The 25,687-nt window shown below is 39.7% G+C and overlaps 3 protein-coding genes across 3 annotated transcripts in view; 2 read left to right on the top strand and 1 right to left on the bottom strand.

Moving 5' to 3' along the window:
• Positions 1–282: 282 nt before the first annotated feature.
• LOC140232777 (trace amine-associated receptor 6-like) lies at positions 283–1,179 on the bottom strand. Its single transcript, XM_072312891.1, has one exon. The coding sequence runs from the start codon at positions 1,177–1,179 to the stop codon at positions 283–285; it is 897 nt and encodes a 298-aa protein (XP_072168992.1).
• Positions 1,180–5,997: 4,818 nt separating this feature from the next.
• LOC140233552 (NADH dehydrogenase [ubiquinone] iron-sulfur protein 3, mitochondrial-like) lies at positions 5,998–11,585 on the top strand. Its single transcript, XM_072313675.1, has 6 exons — positions 5,998–6,081; positions 7,240–7,293; positions 8,039–8,286; positions 8,761–8,886; positions 9,733–9,852; positions 10,666–11,585. Exons 1-6 carry the CDS (start codon positions 6,024–6,026, stop codon positions 10,831–10,833), a joined length of 774 nt encoding a protein of 257 aa, XP_072169776.1. The 5' UTR covers positions 5,998–6,023; the 3' UTR covers positions 10,834–11,585.
• Positions 11,586–23,136: 11,551 nt separating this feature from the next.
• LOC140232980 (neural-cadherin-like) overlaps positions 23,137–25,687 on the top strand; it is a 62,679-nt gene continuing 60,128 nt past the window's right edge. Inside the window, exon 1 of the mRNA XM_072313085.1 lies at positions 23,137–24,479. Within this exon, the coding sequence (XP_072169186.1) occupies positions 23,219–24,479 (1,261 nt within the window). The 5' untranslated portion in view covers positions 23,137–23,218. The remainder of the gene's footprint in view (positions 24,480–25,687) is intronic.

Genomic DNA, 25,687 nt, shown 5'->3' with positions numbered 1-25,687 from the left:
TGGACTAGTTATCCCTTTAAAAGAAGAGCAAAATAAAAATGACCACGACCCTCGCCACGGCCAAAGTCAGCGGTTAAATCTAAAATCTTAAATCTATCATCTGGTCTTTTTATATTTTATATCTCACTTTCCATGGTAGCTGCCACGTAACAATATAGAGTACAGCTCTATGTCCTTAAACAAGCACAGCCAAACATTATTATCTTTGTTGTCAACATTTTATATCATTTCAAGCTGCAAAACTTAGAGAGACATGTCTTATGTCATGTATGGATAGTTATATCAGAAACTCTGCTTGCAGCTCCTTTCCCGCAATATACTTCTCGCTTCCCTGGTGGTAGCGATGTATATGATTGGTCTGATCCAGCTGGCTGCAGCACCAAACATCTCCAGAGGATCGAGAGCGCCAAGAAACTCTTGAAACACGAGGTACATGATCCAGGGGAGCCAGCACACGTAAAAAGGGAAAGTGAGCAAAACTACAGTGCCAATCCCGCGAAGCAAGGTTCTTGGACGCTCGGGAAAGTCTCTCCTTCCGATAGCGGCAATGGCCCGTGACTGCTGTCGAGCAATGCGGAGGAGCGCGAGGTTGCTGATGGTGAGGATGACCATCGTGGCGAAGATGGGCGCGACGATGAACACCGTCGTAAATTTGTTAGCCCAGGTTCCCGTCCAGAACGGGATACTCTGATTGATGCAGTTATTGATGATGACATCGGCAAGGATGTGAAACCATGGAAACGGGATGTGGGTGGTGCACATCAGTGCAATGGTGGAGAAGGCGACAGCCAGGCCGATGCCAGCGCGACGACGGGTCACAAGCATGGGATAGTGAAGTGGCTTTGTTATTCGGAAATATCTGTCAAGACTAACGAAGCATACTGTGAACAGGATACAGATGGCTATTGTGCGATGCAAGTAGACGAAAACGCTTGTGAACCTTCGGCAGTTCTCTTCGGTGCCGAAAGCCACCCACTGAATCATCCAGGGGTTCCAGGAGATTCCCATAGCGAGGTCGAGACACGTGGACACGTGATACAAAAACTTTGAGACGTCGTTGAGATCCTTCTGCCGATGCAGAATGACGATCACGAGAGAATTCAGCGTCACGGTCAGCACGAGGTTTGAGATAGCTACAGAAACGAGGACGTTAACTAGTGCCTGTGGTAAGCTCGTCATAGTACTTTGTGCTGTCCAGCTTTATAAAGCGACGAGAAATTACGAATAAAACATAATAACAACGGATTCTTCCCTTTTTTCCTCTCTACTTCGTATGATCATGAACGCTATTTTCCAACTTCCAGACGATGTCTTTGTATTAGACAAGCCATTGCATAGCATAGAGAAGAGGTGTGTCAATTTTTTTTTACCAGTAATGGAATGACCTGTTCCACGGCCATGCTATATAGCCAGTTTAAATTTACTTTTCGACGAGTTCGTCGGCTGACTATAAAGTAATCAGCATCGTCGGTTGATTAGAACTGCCACTGTTTAATGGCTTAGGCACTCATACTTTTCGTCGCATTCTCGAGAAAGTAAACCGCATTAATGTACGCAGCATTTTGACGCATTCATAATACAACTCAATCGTCCATCCACCCTATACTGATACGCTGTTGAGCCCGGGAGCCGACGAAATGAAAAGAATTCGTCGCTGTTCGAGAACGTATATGAATTCTCGAGCTCGGGCTTTTGGGAGCGGAAATGCAATCCGCGAGATTATACTACGTTCGGCATAAGAGCATGCCAACGCAGCTCTGCGCATTTATAAAACAAATACAGCGCAACATCGTGTCATCACTTTGCAAACTCAGATGCACGGCATGGGAATCCATAATGCATTTATCTAATCAATGGCAGTATGCAAATACAATATTTGATTATTTATTTCCCTTTTGTATAGACCAATAGATCGGTGGTTCAGAGTCATGCTGCGGGTTACAAAATCAAGCATTCTAATCTAAAAAGAGGGCTCCAATCCTTGTTATCATGCTGAACGTTTCGACAGAGTTATGCTTAAAAAAATGATGTCTATACCATTACTGGTAATGTTGGAATTGATCATGCTGATGACAAGATGAGCACTATACGAAAAAAAAAAAGACGAAGAGAAGGTGAGAAAAAAGGGAAACCATAAAGCTATTTCGGTCCCAGTCTATATTTGTAAGGATTGTCTGCTCTGTAAAAATGCGACAAAAATTTTTTTTTTGAAAGTGTTGACAAGAAGTATACATGAAAAAGGGGTGCGAGATGAAGGTATAATTATGAAGAGGGTGAAAAGAGGAAGAAGGGAAGGAGAAAACGAACAAAGGGAATTAAATGGCGGACTAGCAAATCACATGACATTTTTGGAGATTACCTCATGAGCATTGACAAACGAATATTAGAATGTACAACGGATGGCTTGAAAATCATCTAGGGTTCTACGTTACTCTTGTTAAGGCATTTATTTCAATCATCTGCACCAGATAAGGATGATGCAGTTATTTATAGGTGCTATGTTAAGAGTTTACCATCGCATTATCATGATACATTCAACAGTGAATCATGCCAAGAGGCGTAGCATGGTCGTCAGGATATGTTTCTCCGATTTTGTTTCAACTTTAATTTCAAAGTAGTTGAATTCGAACTTGAGGGAGAAAGAAAAACCTCTTTTATCCTTACAAAGATAAGTATAAACATGATAAATCATCATGCATTTCTTGTAGGCGGCCATTTTTTAATCTAAGCATCACGCGCGTACACACACGCTATCAGATGCACACCACCGCGATCTTTCGCTTGAACCAAGGAGGTACTTTATAGACGAGCTTGGTACTTCATTGCTTGAATTGGTTAATGTAATAATTCTCTGTGAAACGTGAGGAGCAAATAGTGATTGTCAAGTCAGTGGGTTCGACATCAAAGTGGTTGAAGCGCGAAAATTTGTAGTTGTAGGACATGATGGAAGAATACATACCTCTTTCCGAGATATGAAAAGGGTGTGTAATGGGCGAAATTTCTATTCCACACATGACTTTAAAAATAGGCAGTTCCCTTCCGTATGTATTGTATTCCTCATTCTACACGTATCGGATGTCTCTTTCTTTTATCACCCAATGCCGAAGCAGGAGGATACAATGGAATTATGCAATTTTGGATATCAATTCAATTTTCGAAAATAAGCGAGTGTTTGCATAAGACAAGTTACCGTATCACATGATCGTTTTACTTCGTTACACCTGCGATGTGCGTGGATGGCATATTATCATATCTCTATGATTGTTTTCTTTTCCCTCTCCTGCACTCGCAGAGAAAAGGCGATGGACGAGTGCAGTGAGGCGACGACGTGACAATCACATGAAACTGTCAACGTGCCACTCACTGAACGAGCTCACATCCTAAATGCCCCTAAGTTGTTTGAATTGACCATCACAGGGGAAGGCAATCACGTGTTTCCACAGAGATTGTGACGCACTGTAAACTTAGAGATAAAAGTGCTTATGAATGTATATTAATACAATACACACCAGAGACTCCAACCCCAAGCACCTTGTGATCTGGAGATTCTCCCGCCTGAAACCCCCATAAACAAACGGGAGACTCCAATTTGATGTGCGCGAAGCACGAATTTCCTTGCGGCTGGGGCCAAGTGCCCGCTTAAGGGCCCTGGAAACTCTAAGGTTCTAGATGCTCTCTTGTGCTATCTAAGGCTTATTTTTCAACATACGATGACACTATTATAAAGTAAGAAATCATTTCAAGCGGGAGACACAGAGCCAGGGCGGGAGAAATTAAATCTCAAGAGGGAGAACGAGAGATTCTGCAAAAATGGGCTTTCTGCGGGAGAGTTGGAGTCTCTGACACACGTGTCTACAATATGCAAAGATCACGAGGACAAACCTAAGAATCCTTTAGATGACTATTTACAATTTATGTATTTTGTTATTGATTTACTTGGGAACGCAGGGATTGTTGACTTAATGAGAAAGACATGTTAAATCAAAAAACAAATAAACAAGCAAACAAACAAACAAGCAAACATGTCTAAGCAACCAGGGTGAGGCAGGCTCGACCCATATCTGTTTTTGCTGTTAAAAAGAAAGATACGACTTTACCCTCGTCAGATTGCTGATCTCATTTTGCTTGTGTGGGTGATGTGCTTGTTTGTTCATTGGTGCTTTTAAAGCGAAGAGGCAGGACTACCCGGTGTACCGCTATTTATATATTTAGAAACAATAGACCATTCAGTGAGAGCCGTTAGTTGAAATTATGAGTTCCAAGAGGAATGGAAAAGCACTCTTTCCGCTAGCTTTATTTGTTTACTTATTAAAAGTTACGTTAGTGTGTATAAACTGAATTGTTGTTAAACGCGTGGTCATTAGTTTGTTAATGTTTTTTTTTCTCTGTTTTTGGGGGTTTGATATAGCGGATGATGGTCAATGCAGTTTGTTTGTTTGTTTTTTTGTTAAAGACGAGTACTGTATATCCTATATAATAGGATCCTGTAGTTGTTTTCTATGTTGATGACAGGGGCGGTGTTAAATTGCTAATGATTTGAGGGGGTATAAATTGTTGTTTTATGAGGATGAAGGTCTTCAATAGGGACTGAGAATGTTACTCTTGATTCGACAAGGACGAGAGTGACATAACAAATCAAGCCATTTTTTTTTGGGGGGGGGGGGTTACATCAAATTTAGTATATTAAACACACTCCACAAAGGTCATTGCGTACTGTAATAACAAAATTCCATCCAACAACAACTGCTTCATTTATGTATTATGTACACTCACAATTTATTACACCTTATTTTTATTACACTTTATATTTATGATAAGTTCAAATATACAAGAGATGTAAATTCATATAGCACTAGACAAACTGATGATTGTTATTTACCTCTTCTATGATACGCTATCCAACGCATAGATTAAATATCAAGGAGTGCAAGTGTGGAATTCTGTGCCCCGGAAATCTAATCATGTCCATCCTTCCTTTGTCTCTTTTGAGCGTAGATATAAGAGATTTTTGACGAATCATTAGCATGCCATGAAATGAACAAAACTACTGTGTGTGTTTTTTATTCCTGCAATATGTTCAATTTTACCTTCATGTTTCCTATTTCTCTAAGTGTATCTTATTTCTAAAAATGTATGAATAAGAAAAAATGACCTTTCAATCGCTCGAAGAAATTCCTTTGCTAGCTCTTTTATGACCTCTTTTAGAATTTTCTGTTTTCTCTCTATGTTTAGTATCTTAGTTTAATGTTTGTATATATTCCGTGTGCTGCTATATTTTTTCCTCTGTTGTTCTTTTGCATTTTAATAAGAATCTGAAAATGAAACAGGGCCGGCAGAGCGTTTCCGAAAGTGGGGGCCCACTTCCGGGTTTCATGAGCTAACAAGCAAAAAAAAAAAAAATTAAAAGGTCTTCAGCGCAAATACATAACCTTACCGCCGCCCTCACACCTGAAGATCTCTATCTATTTTTTTTTTTTTTTTTTTTAAGGTCGTTACGTACTTCCGGATTAAAAGAGTGGGGGCCCAAAGTGAAGACACCTTATTTATTCCTTTATATGGTCCACAAAAAGTGGGGGGCGCAAATGAAATGAAATGAAATGAAATAATCCTTGGTGGGCTGCCCCTTGCCCTGGGCCCCGTCTTATAAAGCCTTCAAATCAATCACAAGTCCGCAAATCAATCGCAACTTGCATCGCAGCTCACAAGAAACTTTGATTGATTTCTATCACAAGTCTTTATAAGACAGGCCCCTGGTGTAGCCTGTCACGTTGAAAGGTCAGTGTTTCATTGAAATTTTTGTGTGTTGAAGGAAATTCTTCCATGGGTACTCATCTATGACGTCTTTTATCATATTCATAAAAGAAATGAATAAGTTAGATGCGATGTCGATTAGAAAAAAGAAAGAAAGAAGCTTTTGACATCTTGAAAACTACATGATGTCGTAGTTCCAACGCTGCTTCTTGACATAGAGGGCGGACTTTACTACGGCACTGATACACTGCTGCTGTCGGCGTCGAAGAAGAATGGCATCCCTCCTTTCGAGGTGCGCTTCATCGCTTAGAAACCTAAATGTAGCCCATGGTATGTATTTTTCGGTGATATTATGTTGCTTTATGTCACATTAATGTTTCCAATTGTATATCTTGTGAAATGTAGCGTTCTATATGTTTCCATTCAGTTGTTGGAGACGACTGTTCTGTTGAGTGTTTTGTGTTCTTCATATGCATGTAGCGATGACTTTATGTGCAGTCCGACTTATTCATAATGCTGTATGGACAATGGAGATCTGTATGAGACTATTCTTAGATAATTAACTGCCTAAACTGGTCTTAACTAAGCTAGCAATCTCTGCTGGTAAAGTGGTAAGTGTGTCTTCTCTTGCTTATGACTGAGCGAAAAGTCTCTCATAAGGCTTTCATGAAACGGGCCTCTGACTAGATCTCTAGTTCTGGTCTAACTCATGTCATGATTAGAAGCATTTTGGCATTTATGGTACTAAATAAAGATTTATAGAAAGCTGAGTTGATGTAGCAGCGCACAGACTGCCATGCTTCTCTTTATCCTTTGCTTTGGGATGTTTCCATATCAGTGATGAGTCTGGTTCCAGCTAGACGAGTAGGCCTAGGCCTAAAGCAGGCCACTGATAATTCAACCATAACGCCGTCCAAAATTTGCAAGCTACATGTTGAAACGTATGCCATTGCGTGCGGTTGAATTTTGGCATGGGACGTATTACTATAATGGTGCAGGATTTTTTATCAAAGGGAGCCACACAGAGCTACATGTATTTTCAAATCCAGCCCTAAAATCCTTATTTTTGTCTTTCCCTAGACTAGCTAGAGTTATAAAAAGAAAGCCGGAAACTGATACATTTGAATTTACTAGATTTCATGCTAGAAGTACAACATTGACATGACAAGTTGGCATTCATACTGTGGATGGACTGTAACTACATGTACATGCATTAATACAGTGTACATCCACAGTATACCACTTGTGAAATTCTGTGCTCTTAGCTGTCAATGATTTGCTTGTGATGTTAAGTGTTTTCATATCGCATTAAGTGTTATGTGGTGAATACATGGGTCGGTACTACTATTGAGATAATGAGTATTAAATGCATGGACATTCATTGATAAGAGACCTCCCAATGTCAGGAGTTGCAACTCCTGTCAACATTGCAATGTGATCTTTACTGTATGTCAGTGTAACGTGTTTGTCACTTTTTTGTCTTTACAGGTAGACTGTTATGCCAAAACAGTGCACGGGCATTATGTTCAGGCACAAATAAACGTAAGTTGATATCCACTGCAATCTCCCTTGGGTAATAATTCTGTCTTACTTGATGTATGCCCAATTTTATCTCCCTCCCTCTCTCTCTCTCTCTTGTTAATTGTATGATTGGGAAGTTATTAGAATCTATACACTGAGTATCAGAGTTGTAGATACAGTCTGTGGCTTCCCAATGTACGGTGATGTGTGGCAGATGTTACCTTTTTCCATCAGATATACATGCATCTTCTTGTATTTTTCTTCATATGAGCTGAATTGAGAGGGAATATCCTTGAACATTTGTGTTTTTTTAATTTGTTATTTTTTTTTTGTTTTACCTTGCAAAATTTTAAGCAGAAAAAGATACTTCCCCATCATCCATATAAGATTTATATGTATGCATCTCATCTTTTTGTGCCCTTTGAGCACTCAGACTTGGTGGTAAGGAGCACTATAAATGCTGCATATACTGTACCATATATTTCCCGAGGTTTTTATTTTCACGATTTATGCGAGTTGGGTGTTATTCACGAATGTAACAACATGTGAAATTATTAACTTTGTGTGTAGGTATGAATGTGACGTGCACATGTACATGTCTCCATTTATTTTTGCACTCCATGATCGCAAATTTTAGCACTTGCAAAATTGTTGGGGGTCCAGATTCACAAAAAAAAATTCACTCACTAAATATGTGGCCTATACAGTACCCCATTATAATTATTATCTCTCATAATTTGCGTTTGGGTTCACCCTGCTTTGACAGCCACCGTACGACCCAGCAATGAGCTGCAGAAGGGAAGACTGGAGGAGTTTGGCCAGTACGTAGCCGACTGCCTGCCCAAGTACGTGCAGGAGGTCCAGGTGGCCTACCACAATGAGCTGGAGGTGATGATCCATCCGGAAGGCATCATCCCGGTCATGACCTTCCTCAAGGACCACCACAATGCCCAGTTCAAATCGCTGGCGGACATCACTGCTGTGGATGTGCCCACACGCTCCCACAGATTTGAGGTATTCTTTCCTCGCAAGGATTGGATATTTAAGCTCATGAAGTCTTATTCACCTCTCTTTAATTCCTAAGAAACTGAAAACTTTTTTTTTTTCATCAAACATTTTTAATTAAATATTAATAAAAAAGGAAGTAGATGTAAAATGATCTTGAATTTAGCAGCATTTCAATTATCTATCTCCATGATCTTGTAGTACCACTGTTGATGTGCTCTTATTTTGTTGTTGTTGTTGTTGTCCACATATTGTGTTCATGCTGGTGAACAGATCTTTTTGATATCATGCTATTGTAGTGCTCACTGATTTATGAATAAATGTATTTCATGGATTTCCATTGTGAAATAAGACATGGTTTTGAAGTACACTAGGTTCATGTGAGACTGAATCATGTAATCAGTGATTTATATGTTGGTCCTGAAGTCTGCAACATCTATGTGTTCACTGCCTGAATTGACTTCTTTCTTTTTATCTGTGCAGCTTGTGTACAACCTCCTGTCACTACAGTACAATGAGCGCATTCGTGTCAAGACCTACACAGATGAACTGACTGCTGTGGATTCTCTGTACTCCGTGTTCAAGGCTGCTGATTGGTTGGAGAGAGAGGTGGGGTCAAAAGTGTCGGTGACATGCTGAATCGTAGTGACTGGAGAGAAACCTCCATCTGTGTAGACAGACCTTTCCCCGTACACCCAGATCTACACGCATAGGTGCTAACTCACAGAAGCCTGTGTTGATCGGAGACCCTGTGTGCTTCATCTGATTTTGTGATTTAAAGATCTTTCTTCATCTAATGGATCAGTGCAATTAAAAAGATAGATCAAGAAAGAAAGCAAGGAGTTGTTTTCAAAGTTGTGTCAATATCTTACATCTACATGACAAACCAGTGGACACCACAGAAGATGAGTTCTGGCTCTTTTTCAGACCAAAAGTACTGTAAAAGCTGTTATTTTCGTGAGGGTTTAATTTTCACGAATTTCAAGAATCACTGCTAGATCACGAATTTAACAACATGCAAAAATGTCACTATATGCTAGGCTAATAGTGCACTTACTATGAGCCTCGGTGTCAAATCACGAAAACAACATCTCACAAAAATGTCTTTGACCTCCCCATTCGCAAAAATATCTGTACGCGAAAACAACAGCTTATACAGTATAACTCTGTTTTGAATGTATACAAAGCATTGTATTAATTTTTTTCTTTATTTTGGTCTTAGAGAAAAAAAAAAAAAAAAGAAGCTAATGATAACACACCTTTGAGTGAAGTTGTATATTGAAAAAAAAACCCAAAAACTGTGTGAGTGTGTGTTCAATATTCTTCCAGTATCTTCCAGTATGTTACATCAAGAACTCACAATTTAGCCTCTGGGCTGCTTTGTATTTTCCTTTTAATGAAATAAACCAAGATCTATCTATCTATCTATCATTGCTATTCTCCCTGTTCAACCAGATCTGGGACATGTTTGGTATATTCTTCTCAAACCACCCTGATCTGAGGAGAATCCTGACAGACTATGGCTTTGAGGGTCATCCGCTCAGGAAAGACTTTCCCCTCAGTGGCTTTGTGGAGGTGAGTGGCATGTGGTGTAAGGCGGCGTCACACTGCCCAAAATACTGATTGATGGTTTCTAGAGGGCAAGGGATTATTGCGCCATCTTGCAGTGTGACATCACGAAAACTGAACAAAAATATCACAATCCATTTTTGCTGTCCAAATCTCTGATTACAGAGCAAGATTTCTTGTATGTGTTGATGCAGATACCCAACCCGCATTCACAATTACACTGTACATGGCAGCAATACAGTAGCCACACACTCTCATAGCTAATGTGCTAAAAGTTTTTCATGATGTGTAATTAAAGGGCAATTTAAGGTTGACTAAATAATCAAGCTAACACCTAGCAGGATATGTGTCACATTACTTAGAGTGTACCATTGCCTGATAATGTCTTGGTCAGCAGACAAGAAGTTACAAATGAAGATTTTCAGCTCTAAACTGATTTTACTTAACATTGGCCACATTGTCATTGATGTAACATTGACACTACTGGAAAGATAATGCAATAAAGACTTCTGAATACAAGTTCTTTTGCAGGCAACTTTTGCCAAAGTTTGTCAAATTACACTTGTTAAAGGAAAATGCTGTGGATGAAAAGCTGCATGGTTATTGATGACCCCCTGGTAATTACTTTGGAAATGAAGACATGCATTTGTTCTGATGCCCATAAGGTGGTAATATTCTCCTTGTTTACGACACACATTACAGAGGAAGTAATTTCTTTCAATTTTAGTGAACCATTCCATGATTTTCCAGTCGTTGGTAATTTGTGTCCACATTTTGACCCACCAAGCAAACAACTTTATGCCATTTTCCTGTTCAAAGGTTCGCTATGACGACGAACTGAAGAGAGTTGTGGCAGAGCCACTGGAGATGACCCAAGAATTCCGAAAGTTTGACCTGTCCAGTCCGTGGGAGTCCTTCCCCCATCACAGAGAGCCCGCCCCAGAGCAAGTTGAAGCTGGACAAACAGAGGAGAAAGCTGACAAGTAGAGTCATTTAAATGAAAATGTGTGTACAGATATAGGTTATCAAGGGTAGTGCTGCAGTTGCTATTGCAGCATGTATTATCAGGAAAAGATGACTAGGCCGTTTGGATGAGATTTGTTATAAACAGTATGGAGGTAGCTCATTCTACTCCTCTTATTGTAAATATTGACACTGAGCAGACCACTGTTCATTGCAAGTGTAAGAAAGCAAGTTTGGATGGTTATGAATGTTGCTACCCAGTGGTATAGCACCATAACCCCCTGATGTGAAGTTGTTATAAATCCTGAAGATGCCATTCAAGCCAGTATCTCCAAAGCTGTATGAGCCCAAATTTGTAGGAAATTAGTGGTCATTTCTCTTGCCTGTTTGCCAAGATGTTTTGGATGGTTTTCTCTTCAGACCCAAGGCTAGGAAGAGGCATGAAATGATACTGAAAAGTTTTACCGATGGACCCCCAACTAAACCCTGTTCTCAATTATATTTGTAAAGTGATACTGGTACAACAGAGTTGCAACATTACAGCTGTATTAAGATTCAACTTTTGATCTAGGTTGATTTCATGCTAACTTATTGACCAGGCTTCTCAATGGATTTGTTTTCTCAGTCCGAGCCATTACAGAACAGCGAGGGAATGCTTTTCTCTGCAGGTTATGTAAGAATTAGGTACCTACTGTGGCATCAATACACAAAGTACTTAGTATGGCTGTGATTTGTGGCAGAAACAATAAAAAATAAAAATGATCCCATCAGAAGTACATGCATTTCTCCCTTGTTATCATTGGTGTATTTGCTGTTAAAGATCGATATACTGTTAAGCAAGATATTTTGCAGCATGAAATATTCACAAATTAGAGCCGATGACCTTTTTCGTTGCATGAAATTTTCATAAATTGGCACTGGCATTCAATGCAAATAGTGTAGACAAGAACTTTGGCGTGCATTTTGATTTTGCAAATCTTGGTCCTTGCGAAAATTGTGAAATCAAAATGTACACCAACATTTAATTTCTGGTTTTTCAGTAAAAGAAATCAAATTTAAAAGGTAAATGTGTGTGGACATTTGTTTGTGTGTGTGTGTGTGTGTGTGCGCGCGCGCACGCGCGCGTGTGTGTGTGTGTGTGTGTGTGTGTGTGTGACAGATGTCCTTGAAGTATTGGATGTATTTGATTTTTCCAGGAGGCTGCATATCTGTTACAATGCATAGGAGTGAAGGTTCACAGCATTAGTGTCAGAAATGTGCAGGTACAGTATTTAAGTCCTTGGATGGTACTATAACACATTTTCTGTATGTGCACTTAGATCCATGGTTGCAAGGCCGTAGAAGTGTGTGTGTGCATTTTTAGATGGCTTTGATCATTTACCACACTATGAATACAGAGTAGGCCTATTGACCGTGACAAAAGTTGAATGAAACCATACATAACATCAAAATGAGTATTTGTTATAATGAAACCTACCATAGGGGCCATATGCATACAGTAATTCAGCCACTACGCCTGCCTCAAACCCCCAACCCCCATGATCCAATAAGCCAGTTCGGAGTTAGCTCATGGGCACATTGGTCCGAATGACCTTTCGTTTTTCTCAGTCAGTTAAGGGGCTCTTCACTCGTTTTTAGAGCGACATAATGCATAAGCTTTACGCAACGATTTATGGTGTATTCATCAATCCTACTTCAACAAAGAATGAACTCGCATAGACCAGATGACCAGAATGATCCGTCGATTAACACTTGGGAAAGCATCCATTTTATTATCTTACATTGAATGTAAGAACAACCTCTTTCTATCGATATTGCCAAATACCACTTTTGCTGTCAGGTGGATGTGCTGGCAAGCAGCAGTTATAAATATTACATGAATAATCATTATACATAATCATACATCACAGACACTTATCCTAGCGACTTTAAAAACCAACGTGCCTGTTGGTCCGAATGACCTTTTTTCTGCTCATGCGCAGAGTGGAACTCCGAACTAGCTTATAGAGAAGTGATATTTGAAAGACCCTGCATACAATAGCCACTCTATAGAAACCGTAGTTGTTTCAAAGGGTCAATATTTCATTCTGTGTAGTTGCCACTGACGAAGCATTTAGAATTAGTTTTCCAACAGACGAGTTTTTGTCCTGTCGGCTTCATTACATAACACATAATTTCACAGGCAGACCTTGCTGACTGAACCATCCCACAGTATTGCCTAATCAACAAAACTACCTATAGCACAAAAATTAAGGTAGACCCCCCCCCCCCCCACACACACACACACACACACACCAATAATGTACAATCGCCCACCTCGCAGATATACCACACTTCCAACTCCTTCCCTTCAACACACCACATGGTGGACACAACTAAAGATTTCTCACCACCCCCCCCCCCCGAACACCAGACACCGAGAGAGAGAGAGAGAGAAAGAGAGGGGGAGGGGGGGGGGGGGGGGGGGGGAGGACATAGGCAAACACAAATTACACCAAACTGACACCAAAGCTGCAAGGTACAGTTTGTAAAGCATTTTGTCGAAGTCCATTCATTCTCCATCATATTATCGTTGATGGCGCTCTAACATGACTACTGACGGCACTGTCTGACTCCTGAGTACCGTAAAGCCGTGAGAGACTCGTTGGAAGAGAGAATCAAGCGAAATGGGGAAAAGGTTGTCAACTGCTCTAAGCAAAAAATTGCTTAGTGATATGGATTACGTAACACACAAAACTACCGTTACTAAAGTTAAAGAATTTATTTTTCTACAGGATATTTTTAGACATATCTACTACAAGACAGTACTTTTTTTTCTAGGTTGTGGCGTACATGTTGGAAGTTCGAAGTGAGCATAATGCAGCTGTCATTTGTATGACGCACCTCTTGACCCCCGGGATAGGTGCGTCAAAGTACCAATGTGCGTCATACCTTTTAGGTACCATGACGTACCCTCCGTCACAAAAAGTGACCCACCTCTATGAGACATTGACGCAATAACCAGTCAAAATGGTGACGCACCTCTTCGTGAAAATGACTGACCCTTGACGCACATGTTATTCGCAGTACGTGCCAGACTGGAATGCTGCAGAGCTCTGTGTGCGCTCACGCAATTCGCTGCCTGCGAACTGTGTACACCGAACGGAACTTCGCCCGCGTGAATCCCTGTCGCCTACGGACCCTGCTGGATGTTTACTTCGATCGCCGTGGTACTGTATCCCCATGTTGTGGGCGGCTGGGGATCCGAGCGTTAGTATAGTAGCTTAGCTGCACACTAGTCCACTGTAGCCAGCTGGCTGCCACTACACTCCAGTACCCTGTTTCGATTCGAATCGGGGTAGAAGCGTTCCGTTGTGCAATGTCTGCTTCTTTTTCTCTTCTTCTTCATCCGCTTGTCCCTTGCCTCCCAAGTATGAAATGATTTTTAGAGTGTTGTGTGTGTTTTTCGTAACGTTATTGCATCATTTTTCTGCAAGGAAGAGGTGAGTTTCTGTTCGTGTATTGATGTGCACTGCAGTATTTGCAGGTGTAACTATACACAGCCCAGTCGCTGTACATGGTACGTCGCATAGCGTAACAGTGTCTGGTCGGGCTAGTGCAGGTGAAAAGCGTTCGAACTGTCTTTCCCGAGTATCGTGGAAGCTCGATGTATTTCTCGGCCTATCAAAGGAGATCTCATACAACAGAATACTTATAACAAACTATTTTCCGGTCAAAATGAATTGATTTCCTTTGTTTTGTATCGTTTATTGACTTGATCCTAAGGATCTTGTCGCAATACCGAGTTTCCAATGTGTATTTATTTTCACCTTATTTTCGCTTAGCTTTCGGTGCTGTAAACTGTTGCTAGGGCCTAAGCCTACTACTAAACTTACCGTTCTCCACTGTCGTTTCTCACACATCGTTTGGTACGATTTCTTCCATTTTATATCACTTTATCCGTTCCCTTTATACTTTGAAGTATTTGACGTAATTCTTTCAAGTGTCTCGCACTGCTATTTTCGTAACGGCGATTTCTCCGCTTTGCTGCAATACTTTTTCGAATCGAAGCGACGAAGTTTGATACCAGCCGCTGTAGTGTGCCGTGTGTTGTCTTTTCTAAATATTTGTGTTGTTGGGAGGTGTTGATACTTTGTATTTGTTATTTATTTTTCTTAATGTTGATAGGAAAAGGCTAAAATGGTCTGAGTGATGTCTGATGGTGATGATGATAACTATGCTGGTGTAAAAAGACGGCTTACTGTGAATGCTGAGCGTACGTGCCGTTCGTTCCATTTTACTTTCCCTCTTATTCTTCTTTCCCCCTTACTCTTCTTTTCCTTTCCAAGAATGATAAAAAAAAAGAAATTACATACACCTCACAACAAAATAGAACCACGTGCTACCAACCTTCGTAAAGTTAAATCTAAATGTTCAATATCAGCAAAGAATAAGGGGAAAGCACGAATGACAATAAATTAGAGCGAAGAGATTGTTTTACATGCAGTCTCTTCGGCTCGAAGAAACTTGACACCCCACCCCTCTCCCCTTGTGGAAATTTCCACAAAAGCAGGTGCCACACCCAGGTGCGTGCCAGACGGAAGAATGCGCGCGCTGGAATAAACAGCGTGTAAATATGGAAATATCGATCGAAGAACCAGCTCATTAGTTGAATTAAAGGAATCATTGCAAAGATATCGTGATTCTATAGAAAATTCTAGCCTTTCTTTTGGCGCATAGTAGGAAACATCAAACAGTCGAATATAATGTACTTGATCGAATATCTTATGTTCCCTGAACAATAAAAAAAAAGATCGATTAATCAGTCAATTAAAAATGCAACTGAGCCAGAAATACTTAAAAGGTCTCGTATGCCCAGAGAAATTCACTACGAGTAGGTTCAATGAGATGCAGTCATCACCTGGTTAGACAACAAAATCATGACAATTAATTTCAGTTCACGCTCATGATAACTGCTTATTACTTATCAAAGTTTTGGCTATCAACATTCGTTCGTAGGTGTTTTTTGCTTGTTTTGTATGTTTTTCCTCGTGAAAGACGTAATGATTTCTTCGTATCGAACGTAGACTGCATGTTTACCGTTTATCCAAACATTAGGCGCCTAGGCGTACTTTCTGAATATATTCAGAAATTTCTATCAACAATTTAAATATATTACAAGACTCCCAAATACCAGTTGAAAAAAATTAAGAAATCAAATTTTTTAGATATGAACAACAAAAAAAAAAAAAAAAAAAAAAAAAATGCGTAGGAAAAAACCACTTCAACCTCGAATGACTTCGAATTTCTCTAAACCGTTCCCTAGTTCATGGACATCCCATAGAAACGCGTGTTTTGATATACACGTTGCTATGGCAAACTATCTAGTTTCGCGAAACTCTGGCCACAGTAATTTTTTCCGTAACCTCCCGCCTCCCCTTCCCCGATTCGAAAACAGCTTGATTGAAGCCCCTGCCTATTTAAACACGAACCTTATTAAACCCAAGTTAGGTACATGGTTTATATGGCTAGTGTTTAAATAGAATTTACTATTTTAAGTTAATGCAGGTTTTAATAGACTCTCAGTAATGTTAGTTCCATAATCGTTTGTATGTGTTTTGGGGCCTGGCCTCTGCCATGCCTCGCCTTCTGTATACGTATGTACGCGTGTACTGTATGTATACATGTACCACATGGTCGACATCACGCACGTGGTTTTGCTGCAGGTTCCACGGTCGACGGTCGATGCTACACTACATACAGTGAATGCGATTGAAGGATAGCGAGCTTCGCGATGCCGCGGGCTGTATGTGATGATTTTAATCACAAATCGTGTTTGGTAGTGTGGTTTTGGAGCAAATTTGTACTCAAACTTTCTGAAAAGACCTTTAGTCTGACATCAGATAGAAAAAGAAGACATACGAGAATGAAGTGAGTATCAGTATGTTACAATAAAACTGATTGAAAATTGTGTCATTTTCGCGTTTCCAGGAGCCGGTGAATTCGGCCGACTCGCGATCGCGAGTTTGTTTTATTCTGTTACGGAGGGATACCATGCCCCAATAAGGCATGCAAGAAGCCTCGCAAAATTACATGACGGTCCCATTAACGAACCTTTTGACACACTCTGGTTAAATGACCGACTATGACGCACATAATGGGTCAGTATTGTGACGGACATTTTGCTCCCGTGACGGCACCACGCGTCATCAAATTGGTGGTACTTGACGCGACCATGACGCACATTTCCCGGGGGTCAAGAGGTGCGTCATACAAATGACAGCTGCATAACAATAGATGGGGAAGTACAGTCATAATAATTATCCCCCCCCCCCCAAAAAAAAAATGCATTATTCTCGTACATAAATCTCCTTCGTACGGCTTTTTCAAGAAATCCTAAATAGCACAAACGGTCAGTATGCAGACAATGACGCCAAGAAGATATTGTACCATTCTCCTATTGCAAGGTTTTTAAAAATTACTTGTGAGGATTGCAATAAGCCGGTTCGGAGCTATAATCTGTAGCTCGTTATGTGCACATGGTACAAATAACCTTTCTTCTTTTTTTTTCTCAGTTGGCTAGGCAACTCACTCATTTTCAAAGCGACAAACCAATGCACAAGCTTGCCCGACATGACAATTTACGGAATCCTTTAGTCATGCTCAACTATAATTAAATAAAAGGACGAACTGAGAATGGTCCATCAATCAACATTTGAAAAGCATCCATTCCCTCTTTTTTTAATGCATTAACAGTCTTTTCCCGTTGATAGGGCCTATTGCCAAATATGCTGTCAGATCAATGTATACTGCCGAGGAAAAATTATCACTTTGTTTATTGGGATGACTTGAACAATCATTACAAAGTAGGCCAAAATGCTTATCTCCGATTAATTTTAACATGTCCTGTTATTTGGTAACAATGACCTTCATCTGCTCCAACTCGAAGTGAAACTCCGAACTGGCTTATTGAGCATCAGAGAATATGCATGGATGCTTCTCATGAAATGACATATCCTGGTGAGTATTATAAATGAAGATCAAAAGGAAAAAGTCACAAAAGAAAAAGAATAGAATCTGCTTTTGAGTCGCACTCAATTGACTATTTGCGTGTTGCTATTGCCAGACATTGCTTGTCTATTCGAAATCAATTATGTCACGCAGGTTATAGCAGAATTTGTATATGAAAGGGGAGTTTACCCAAAAACACTTTATTGTGTATTATGTGTATTGAGTAATAATGGAGCAGTATTAAAAAAACACACAAAAAAAAAAACGCACACACAAACATATACACACACATCAGTAAACTGTGAGGAACTACAGAATTGGGCAGTCTGTTCAAAGTTATCTTTTAAAAGTCTCGATACCACCATTGTTGGATATCAAAGAAGACAACCACCGGAGCAGCGGAACATTATTTGATGGTGTGTGTGCTGGGGGGGGGGGGGGGGGGTGGTGTCAATGATCAATGGTATTCAGAACGTGGTATATGTATTTATGAAAGGTCACAAGCTCTAATATTTGCTAATATTGCTGTTGGTTTTATTTTCAATTAAATAAGTGTTTATGTTTAAAATGTGGCAGATATCTTTTTGTGGATCCCATGGAAGAACAGATGGAACAATGAATCCGATATGGGCAATCCATCCATTTTGTAACCTTTCTTTGATTCATGTATAATGATTTAGGTCATTTATACATTGTTCTGTATACTTATTTGTAATGTGAAATGGAGAATAAAAAAAGAGCAAACATCACATTCAAATTGTAGAGGTATATATGGCCTATATGTTTGCTTTTTTTTTCTCTCTCTCTCTCTATAAGACAGGGAAGTAACGGATATAAAGTACACAGTCAGAATACAGGCCTTGGATACTGTGAAACATGATATATGGCGGCATGACTTCTTTTTTTTTTTTTTTGCGAATTGGAGCCGACAGCCTTTTTTTTTTTTTTTTTTTTTTTGCGGCATGAAATTTCCGCGAACTGCCAATGGCATTCAATGCATGTAGTGTAGACAAGAACGTTCGCGTGTATTTTGATTTCGCGAATCCTGACGCTCGTGAAATTCGCGAAATTAAAATGCACGCGAACATTCCTCGTTCTATACAGACTTCTAACCTTGGGTTTTCCCCACCGAGAAATCCTGACTTAAAAAAGAAACACTGTGATACAATGTATCTAATTATGAGTCTTCCACTAGTGAACTCATTGTATTCGGAAATGATAGGCACAAACAAGAGATTGTATAGAGCACACGAACGTTTGCTCTGAAACTTCTGCAATTATCAAGACATTTCTTTCTTTAGCGGTTTATTTATTGTTATGACATAACATTTTGTCTCATTACCATCTTTCACTTCTGAAAGTGCATATGGTACACCATGTGTATACACCAACTCTTAATATTCTGAATAGCTATACAATCCCTATATTGCTGTACTCTCCCCGCCGGGCACAGAAATAAGTCTATTTCATTGATTTCACTTCCAACAACACAAAACATTTACATATAGATGCACATTTGTATAGATACGCAAAATCATTACAATATATTTTTCGTGTAAAAGAGTACATGTATAAAACATACACATATGAAATAAACACAGAGACGGAGGGAGATAGATAGGGGGACAGAGAGACAAAGCAGACAGACAGACCGCACAGACAGACAGAGGGCAAAGGGGGGGGGGGGGGGATACACAACCATAGTCAAAGAATCTATGTTTATATAGATTTTCAAATATATTTTCAAACAGCTGTAGTATACTTTAGGATTAAGGTTTCCTGCTCCTTTGGTGAAAAAAAAAACCAGTGCAAAATGAACTCTTTTTTTAAATGGAGATTTTCAACAGAATCTCTGTCATGACAGGGTGGAAATGTATCAATGATGAAGTAAATAGTAACGACATGTTCAAATCACATTAGGAATTGTTAGTTAACTTAACGAGTCTTTGGAAAAGAACGAATGAGAAATATTTTATGACTATATGAAACACACAAATAACAACGCGCTCAGAGTTTGTGAATGTAAGCACGAAGGAGGCTGACGATGGAAATGAAACATAGCTATCAACATGGAAGCAGCTTTGAAAAATAAAATTTAAATGACTAGGTCTCACTTGAAGAGGGCTTCTAGCTATTACTTCCAACTCGGGCACGATCATGGATAGACATTTACGACATCGGGCATATATTCCTCTTACATTCATTATTCATAATAATGAAAGAAAATAACGGAAATATATTATTTTCATTGTATATCTCGTAATGTATATAAAAAGAAAACCATACAGATAGGCCTATGTTTGTCAAAAATAAATAGGCTATTCATTCCGCGAATTGCTGATGGCTAAAAATGTGTGACAACTGGATTATGGATATCTTTTGCATGCCTGCATTGTCTATAAAACTTTAAAAGTACGCCTACAGCATCATCGTGACTTGACTCAAAAGTTACTATAAATAAGATTCGCTGGTGTAAAGAAGAAATAGCATATACGAGTAGAAGAAGAAAAGGAAAGAAGAAGAAGAAAAAAAAAGAAGAACACGGAAAAGAAAAATCCGTCCGTTCCTCAGGTGCAGACATATGTACTTCCGGTTAAACTTCCCCACGAATGATGATATTACAAACAATGTCCTTTTATGGCACACATTGCCCCGCCCTTTCATTTACCATTGTATGGTGTCATTGGTTTGTTGCGAAATTATGTACTGGAGCGAGAGCCCCTAACCCTAGAGTAGATGAAAACAAAACTCAACCTTGCATCTAACCGTTTCGCTTGTGCGGTTGATAAAAATATCCTACTGGCTATTTAAAAGTAAATAGCAGACTCTTGAAGGGACGGGTAAATGAAAGTAAAATTTGTACATTATTCGGAGATGTAACTTTGGAATGCGAGCAAAACTTCGTGAGCCAGTCTGTTTGATGGGATCACTGAATTTCAGTGGGATGTATGGATCGTAAAAGCCGTTGTGAGCTGTACACTTTGGAATTTGAGTGTCGTCGATGACGCACACTGTGCGTCTCTCGTGCGCTACATACAGTCTGTGATAACGAAACTTACGCACACACGCACGAAATCAATCTGACAATAATCACGGAATATAGTGCGAGAGGGAAGGAGGATTCGAGGAGACAGAGAAGTGACATCAAATTGGGGGCCTGTTTTCACCAAAGTTAGTTAGCCTTGTAAGTATTTAACTCCTAAAAACTACGAACTAGGGTTTTCATTTCATAATCATGCGTTTTTATGACAGTAGCATGAATGCTTTGACAAATTTTGTCGAGTGGATGTTCGACTCATCAGCTTGGCACTGCCGGTTTGCCCGTTATCTTTCAACGGACGTCGCATTGCAAGCGGGCCTAGTGCAACGCCAACGGGCTCTCGCTGGCACTCGCTATACCGCACAACCACAACTTACAAGTCAAATGGAGTGTAGAGCATACGCTTAGCTTAGCATACATGTTCGTAGTCTATGCTAGCTGTATTTGACTGAGAAAATGGCAAATATCATTAACATTTGTAGAAAGTTACTGGCCAGATTATTACTGGTCATTTCTACTCAGATAGGGTTGTAAAATCCTTGAATTCGCTTCCTTGATGGGGTCTACAATGTAGATCTCCTCCATCACAACTCGCACAATTCACAAGTCACAACAGCTGCAGTGCCAGTGCTGGCAGTGCAATGGCTTCAAATTCAACTTTCAACAATTCAAGAATATCAATCATCATAAAAATAGTAATTCATACTCTAGATTGAGAGCCCTTCTCTACATTTCTAATGATCCAAATTCCAAGTCAGGTAGACTATCGACATTGGCCATTACTAGTATCAAGTGCAGGGGAATATGAGCGAGAGTCAAGTCATAATAAATTACTAGGACTAACCATACTAACTGAGTGATGGAAGGTCCTGGCTTGACTCAGAGATGTACACAATATTGCATAGAACTGTCTCTCGTTCTACTAACAAACACAATGGAGGTGAGACAAGGCACTAATACTTATACTAGATTCTAGTAGTATTAAAATACACTCTCCATACAGTGAATGCGAGCAAACATGGTTATAATAGTGATTTTTTTTTTTTTTTTTTTTAAACACAACAAAGTAAAAAATCGGAGCCTTTAATTACTAGCATTATGTAGAGCGGGGATCCACTAGTTTATGGTACAAAATTCCCTTCACTTGTGACTAAACAAGATATGTTAAAATATACAGACAAAATGACAGAAAATTGCTTGTCATGAGGATTGGTATAAAGTGCTAACGCCTGCAATGGGAGATGTCTGTGTACAATGTATTGTGTACTGGTAGACAGAAAGATCAGTCTGTATTTAATCATTTATCGTCGAGGTGGGGGATATGTCAATGTATTCGGCAGAGACTATTATGTCTGGCTTCATGGAATCCCTTCTTACAGAAAAGTGTCTCCAGAGGAGAACCAGATGAAAGTAAGACAAATGTTACATATAGAACTCTTTAGACAGACATATTTTACTGTCTAGGAAAAAACTAGAAACGTAATGTTGTGAGGAGCCAAGATTTGCAAAAGTATAAAATGCATGTGAAAGTTTTTTTGGCTGTTCAAAAAAATTTTGTGTCTGACCGAAATAGGCTGTCAGCTTCAATTTGCAAAAGTTTCATGCCACGAATGTTTCTGGTTTTATATTATGTTTTGTTTTTATTTTTATTTTTTAAATGCAGCTCAGATAAAGTCTCTACAGATCTACAAACTGTATCTATGGTACACCATACCGGTACTTTTCATTTAATGTACTTAGGCTGTGGTTTACAAAAAAAAAAAAAAAAAGTCCTGTTCCCTATCATGAAATGTCATTTGCTGCACCAGGGTCGTGTATTTATCTTTTTTTTTTTTTTTCTTTTTTTTTTTTTTTTGGGGGGGGGGATGCTGTTACTGAAGTGTTAGGTGAAAATGACATGGTCTGACATAGTATGAGAATGGGTGTGTTTTCTGTGGATTAGCTAATACACAGCAGAAGTGGTCATGATAGGGATGATGCATGCAAAATGTAGTCAAACATGGGAACAGTGGAAAAAAAAAGAGAAATAAATGGGAAGCATCATATTGTTTGATTGATTTTCAACAGTTGGTAAAGATGGATTGACCCTGTTCCTGCTTGATTGTTATAATTCATAGATCTTCATTTCGGTCAATCAAATAGAGAAAAGTACTTGTTTGAGTCTTCTGGGAAATGGGCAATGAGAATAATTGACACAGCATGTGATAATATGCAGAGTCAAATTTTGTATCTTTTTGTTTCTTTCCAGGTAAATAACAGGCATATTTATGGATATCGGATATGTGGATATTCTCAAGGGTGAAACATTAACAAGGTGGAAAAATACAGCGGATACTTTGAAGATCAGAGGACGAGTGAATAGTGACAATTGAACAAGCAATGGCTGCAAACTGTAAACTCAGGTCAGTTGACCTGTTGGTTATTTTTGTGATATGTATCTTGGCAATGACGCAAATGGCGCTTGGCCTACACCTGGGCTTGCCTCAGTTCACTGTGCCTTCCAATGCCTTGCCAGGACACAAAGTGACTGATGTAATCAGAAAGGGACAGGTGTCAGAGATAATCTCTGAGCCACACTTGAAAGACCTATTTCAGTTAGCTGAAGATGGTGCCCTGAAGATCAGGGACTCTCTGGAGCACCTTGCAAACACTGACATTGCTCTCAAGTTGAGACACACACTGGGGAATCACACGTGGGATGACGTCCTACGTGTCCGTGTCAGTGGAGAGTCAGACAAACTTCCTCACAGATCTTACTGGGGGAATATTATAGAGGGTATTGAAAACCAAATTGTGGAAGGTCTTGAGGGTCTCGCCCTACCCTCAGCAGAGCACATATCATACCAGCTGGCTGGAGAGGGCAGCGACTCTTTCCGACTGAAGGCGCTACCCAACGGTACAGTGGAGATTTACTGCGCCGTGCCCCTGAGCGTTACGGCCACTCCGCAAATCAACCTGCAGGTTGTGGCATCTACCCCGACCGCTGTGGTAGCCAGAGCAAATGTGACCATCGCAGTGGTGGGAAGGAACAGCCATGCACCTGCCTTCGTAATGGACACCTTTGTGTCCAGTACCTACACAGGGGCACCGAGTGGAACGAGAGTGGTGACAGTTTATGCCACGGACGCAGATGAAGGAGAGAGTGGTAGAGTGTCCTATTCCATGGAGCCTTCAAGTGATGTCTTCAGTTTAGATGAAAACACTGGAGTTGTCTCTGTGAAATCTCCTGTGACTACCGGCGACTATTCATTCACTGTGCATGCTCGCGATCATGGAAATCCCCCATTGCCATCCCTGCCGTCAAAGGTTACGATCATTGTGCGTCCTCTGTCTGCAAAGTTTCATCCATACGGGGATGACATCATGTACGCCCCCAACCTAGGGCAGGTATTAAATCGTGTCGAACGTGACGTTTTGCCGGAAGAAACCCACACAATCTCAGAAGCTGAGGATGTTGGTGATGTGGTATACACCATAGTAACTGGTGGTATGGATGTTCGCTACTCCATGGGAACGCCTGCGAATGCAAAGTTCTCCATTGATCCAATCTCGGGGGATGTCACTCTGGAGCAAGCACTTGATTTTGAAACCAGTAGCGAGGAGATCCTTAATGTGGTGCTGACGAATGCATCAGATCCAGGTAAGTGGAAAATTTTGATGAATTTTTAGCACAAGTGACTTTTTGATATGAGTGTTTTTCTTCACTTGAAATAATAGATTACCCTTGTTCATTGTAATGTGTTCAAGAATATACCAATACTCATATAATTGCAAGTAATTGAATCCACATCGATCGTTGTCAATCCCTATCTCCAAGTCACATGAATTAAACTTCAACATCACATAATGCATACATTCTTGGTTCTTGTTTACCAGTACTCTTTGTATGATTCTAGTGGAACCTCACTCACGAATACAAATTCTTTTTGTCAGTCACAATGAATTGTGATTAATCCAAGCCTACTTGGATGAATTTCCAACCCTTGTTGACACATTTCAAGTCTTCATGTTCTTTTTTTTTTTTCAGTCAGTACCATTTGAATACAGCCCTTGTATCAAAGTAACAAGCCTGCTTTAATTTGGCATGGTAACACTTTAAAGACCATTAACAAACTGAGGAAAGAATCACTTAAATGAATGTGAGATAGAACTACTAATCTATTCATATGATTTTTTGTGATCAGTTAAAAGAGCAAATAATTGAAAAACAAACATACCCTGCCAGATCATGAGAGAGACTTACAATACACATTTATGTCAGCGGTTCTGATCTTACATTTTTTTTTTTTTTTTTTTTTTTTTTATACAGAGGGAGACAAACTGAAGAAAACTCCATACCAGATTTATACACACTGAACATGCATGCTGTATTGCAAACCAAATGTACAAGTACATTAACCCTAAAAAGACTGGGCTATTTTGGTAGCTCGAAAGACTGGGGGGGGGGGGGGGCCTAAAGGGCCCCCCCTTAAGATCTCAGCCGTGGATTGCGCGATCGCCACGGAAATTTGCACAATGGTAGTGTGCGATGTAATCTACAAGATCGTATATTTAAATTTTCCAAAATAGTCTTCTTTTATTTTATTTTGATTAATTATGCTAATTTATGCGAGAAATCAGACTCTTTGATCTAAATCAGTAAATAAAGCTCCAGAAGTGCTCATTTTTGGTCTAATTATTCTTTGTGGCATTCTTCGCAGATGTACTTGAAAAAAAATTCAGTATCAAAATTAATTTCTTATTTATTTTATTGTTTTATGAATTTCTTATGTATTTCCTTGTTTTTTCGACCTTTTGTTTTTGCTCTTTTTTTAAACAAAATTTGTGGCAGACACTTTTAGAAGCATA

This window comes from Diadema setosum, chromosome 9, assembly GCF_964275005.1.
Source record: "Diadema setosum chromosome 9, eeDiaSeto1, whole genome shotgun sequence".
Classification (NCBI taxonomy): domain Eukaryota; kingdom Metazoa; phylum Echinodermata; class Echinoidea; order Diadematoida; family Diadematidae; genus Diadema; species Diadema setosum.
This window is presented reverse-complemented; position numbering and strand designations above follow the sequence as displayed.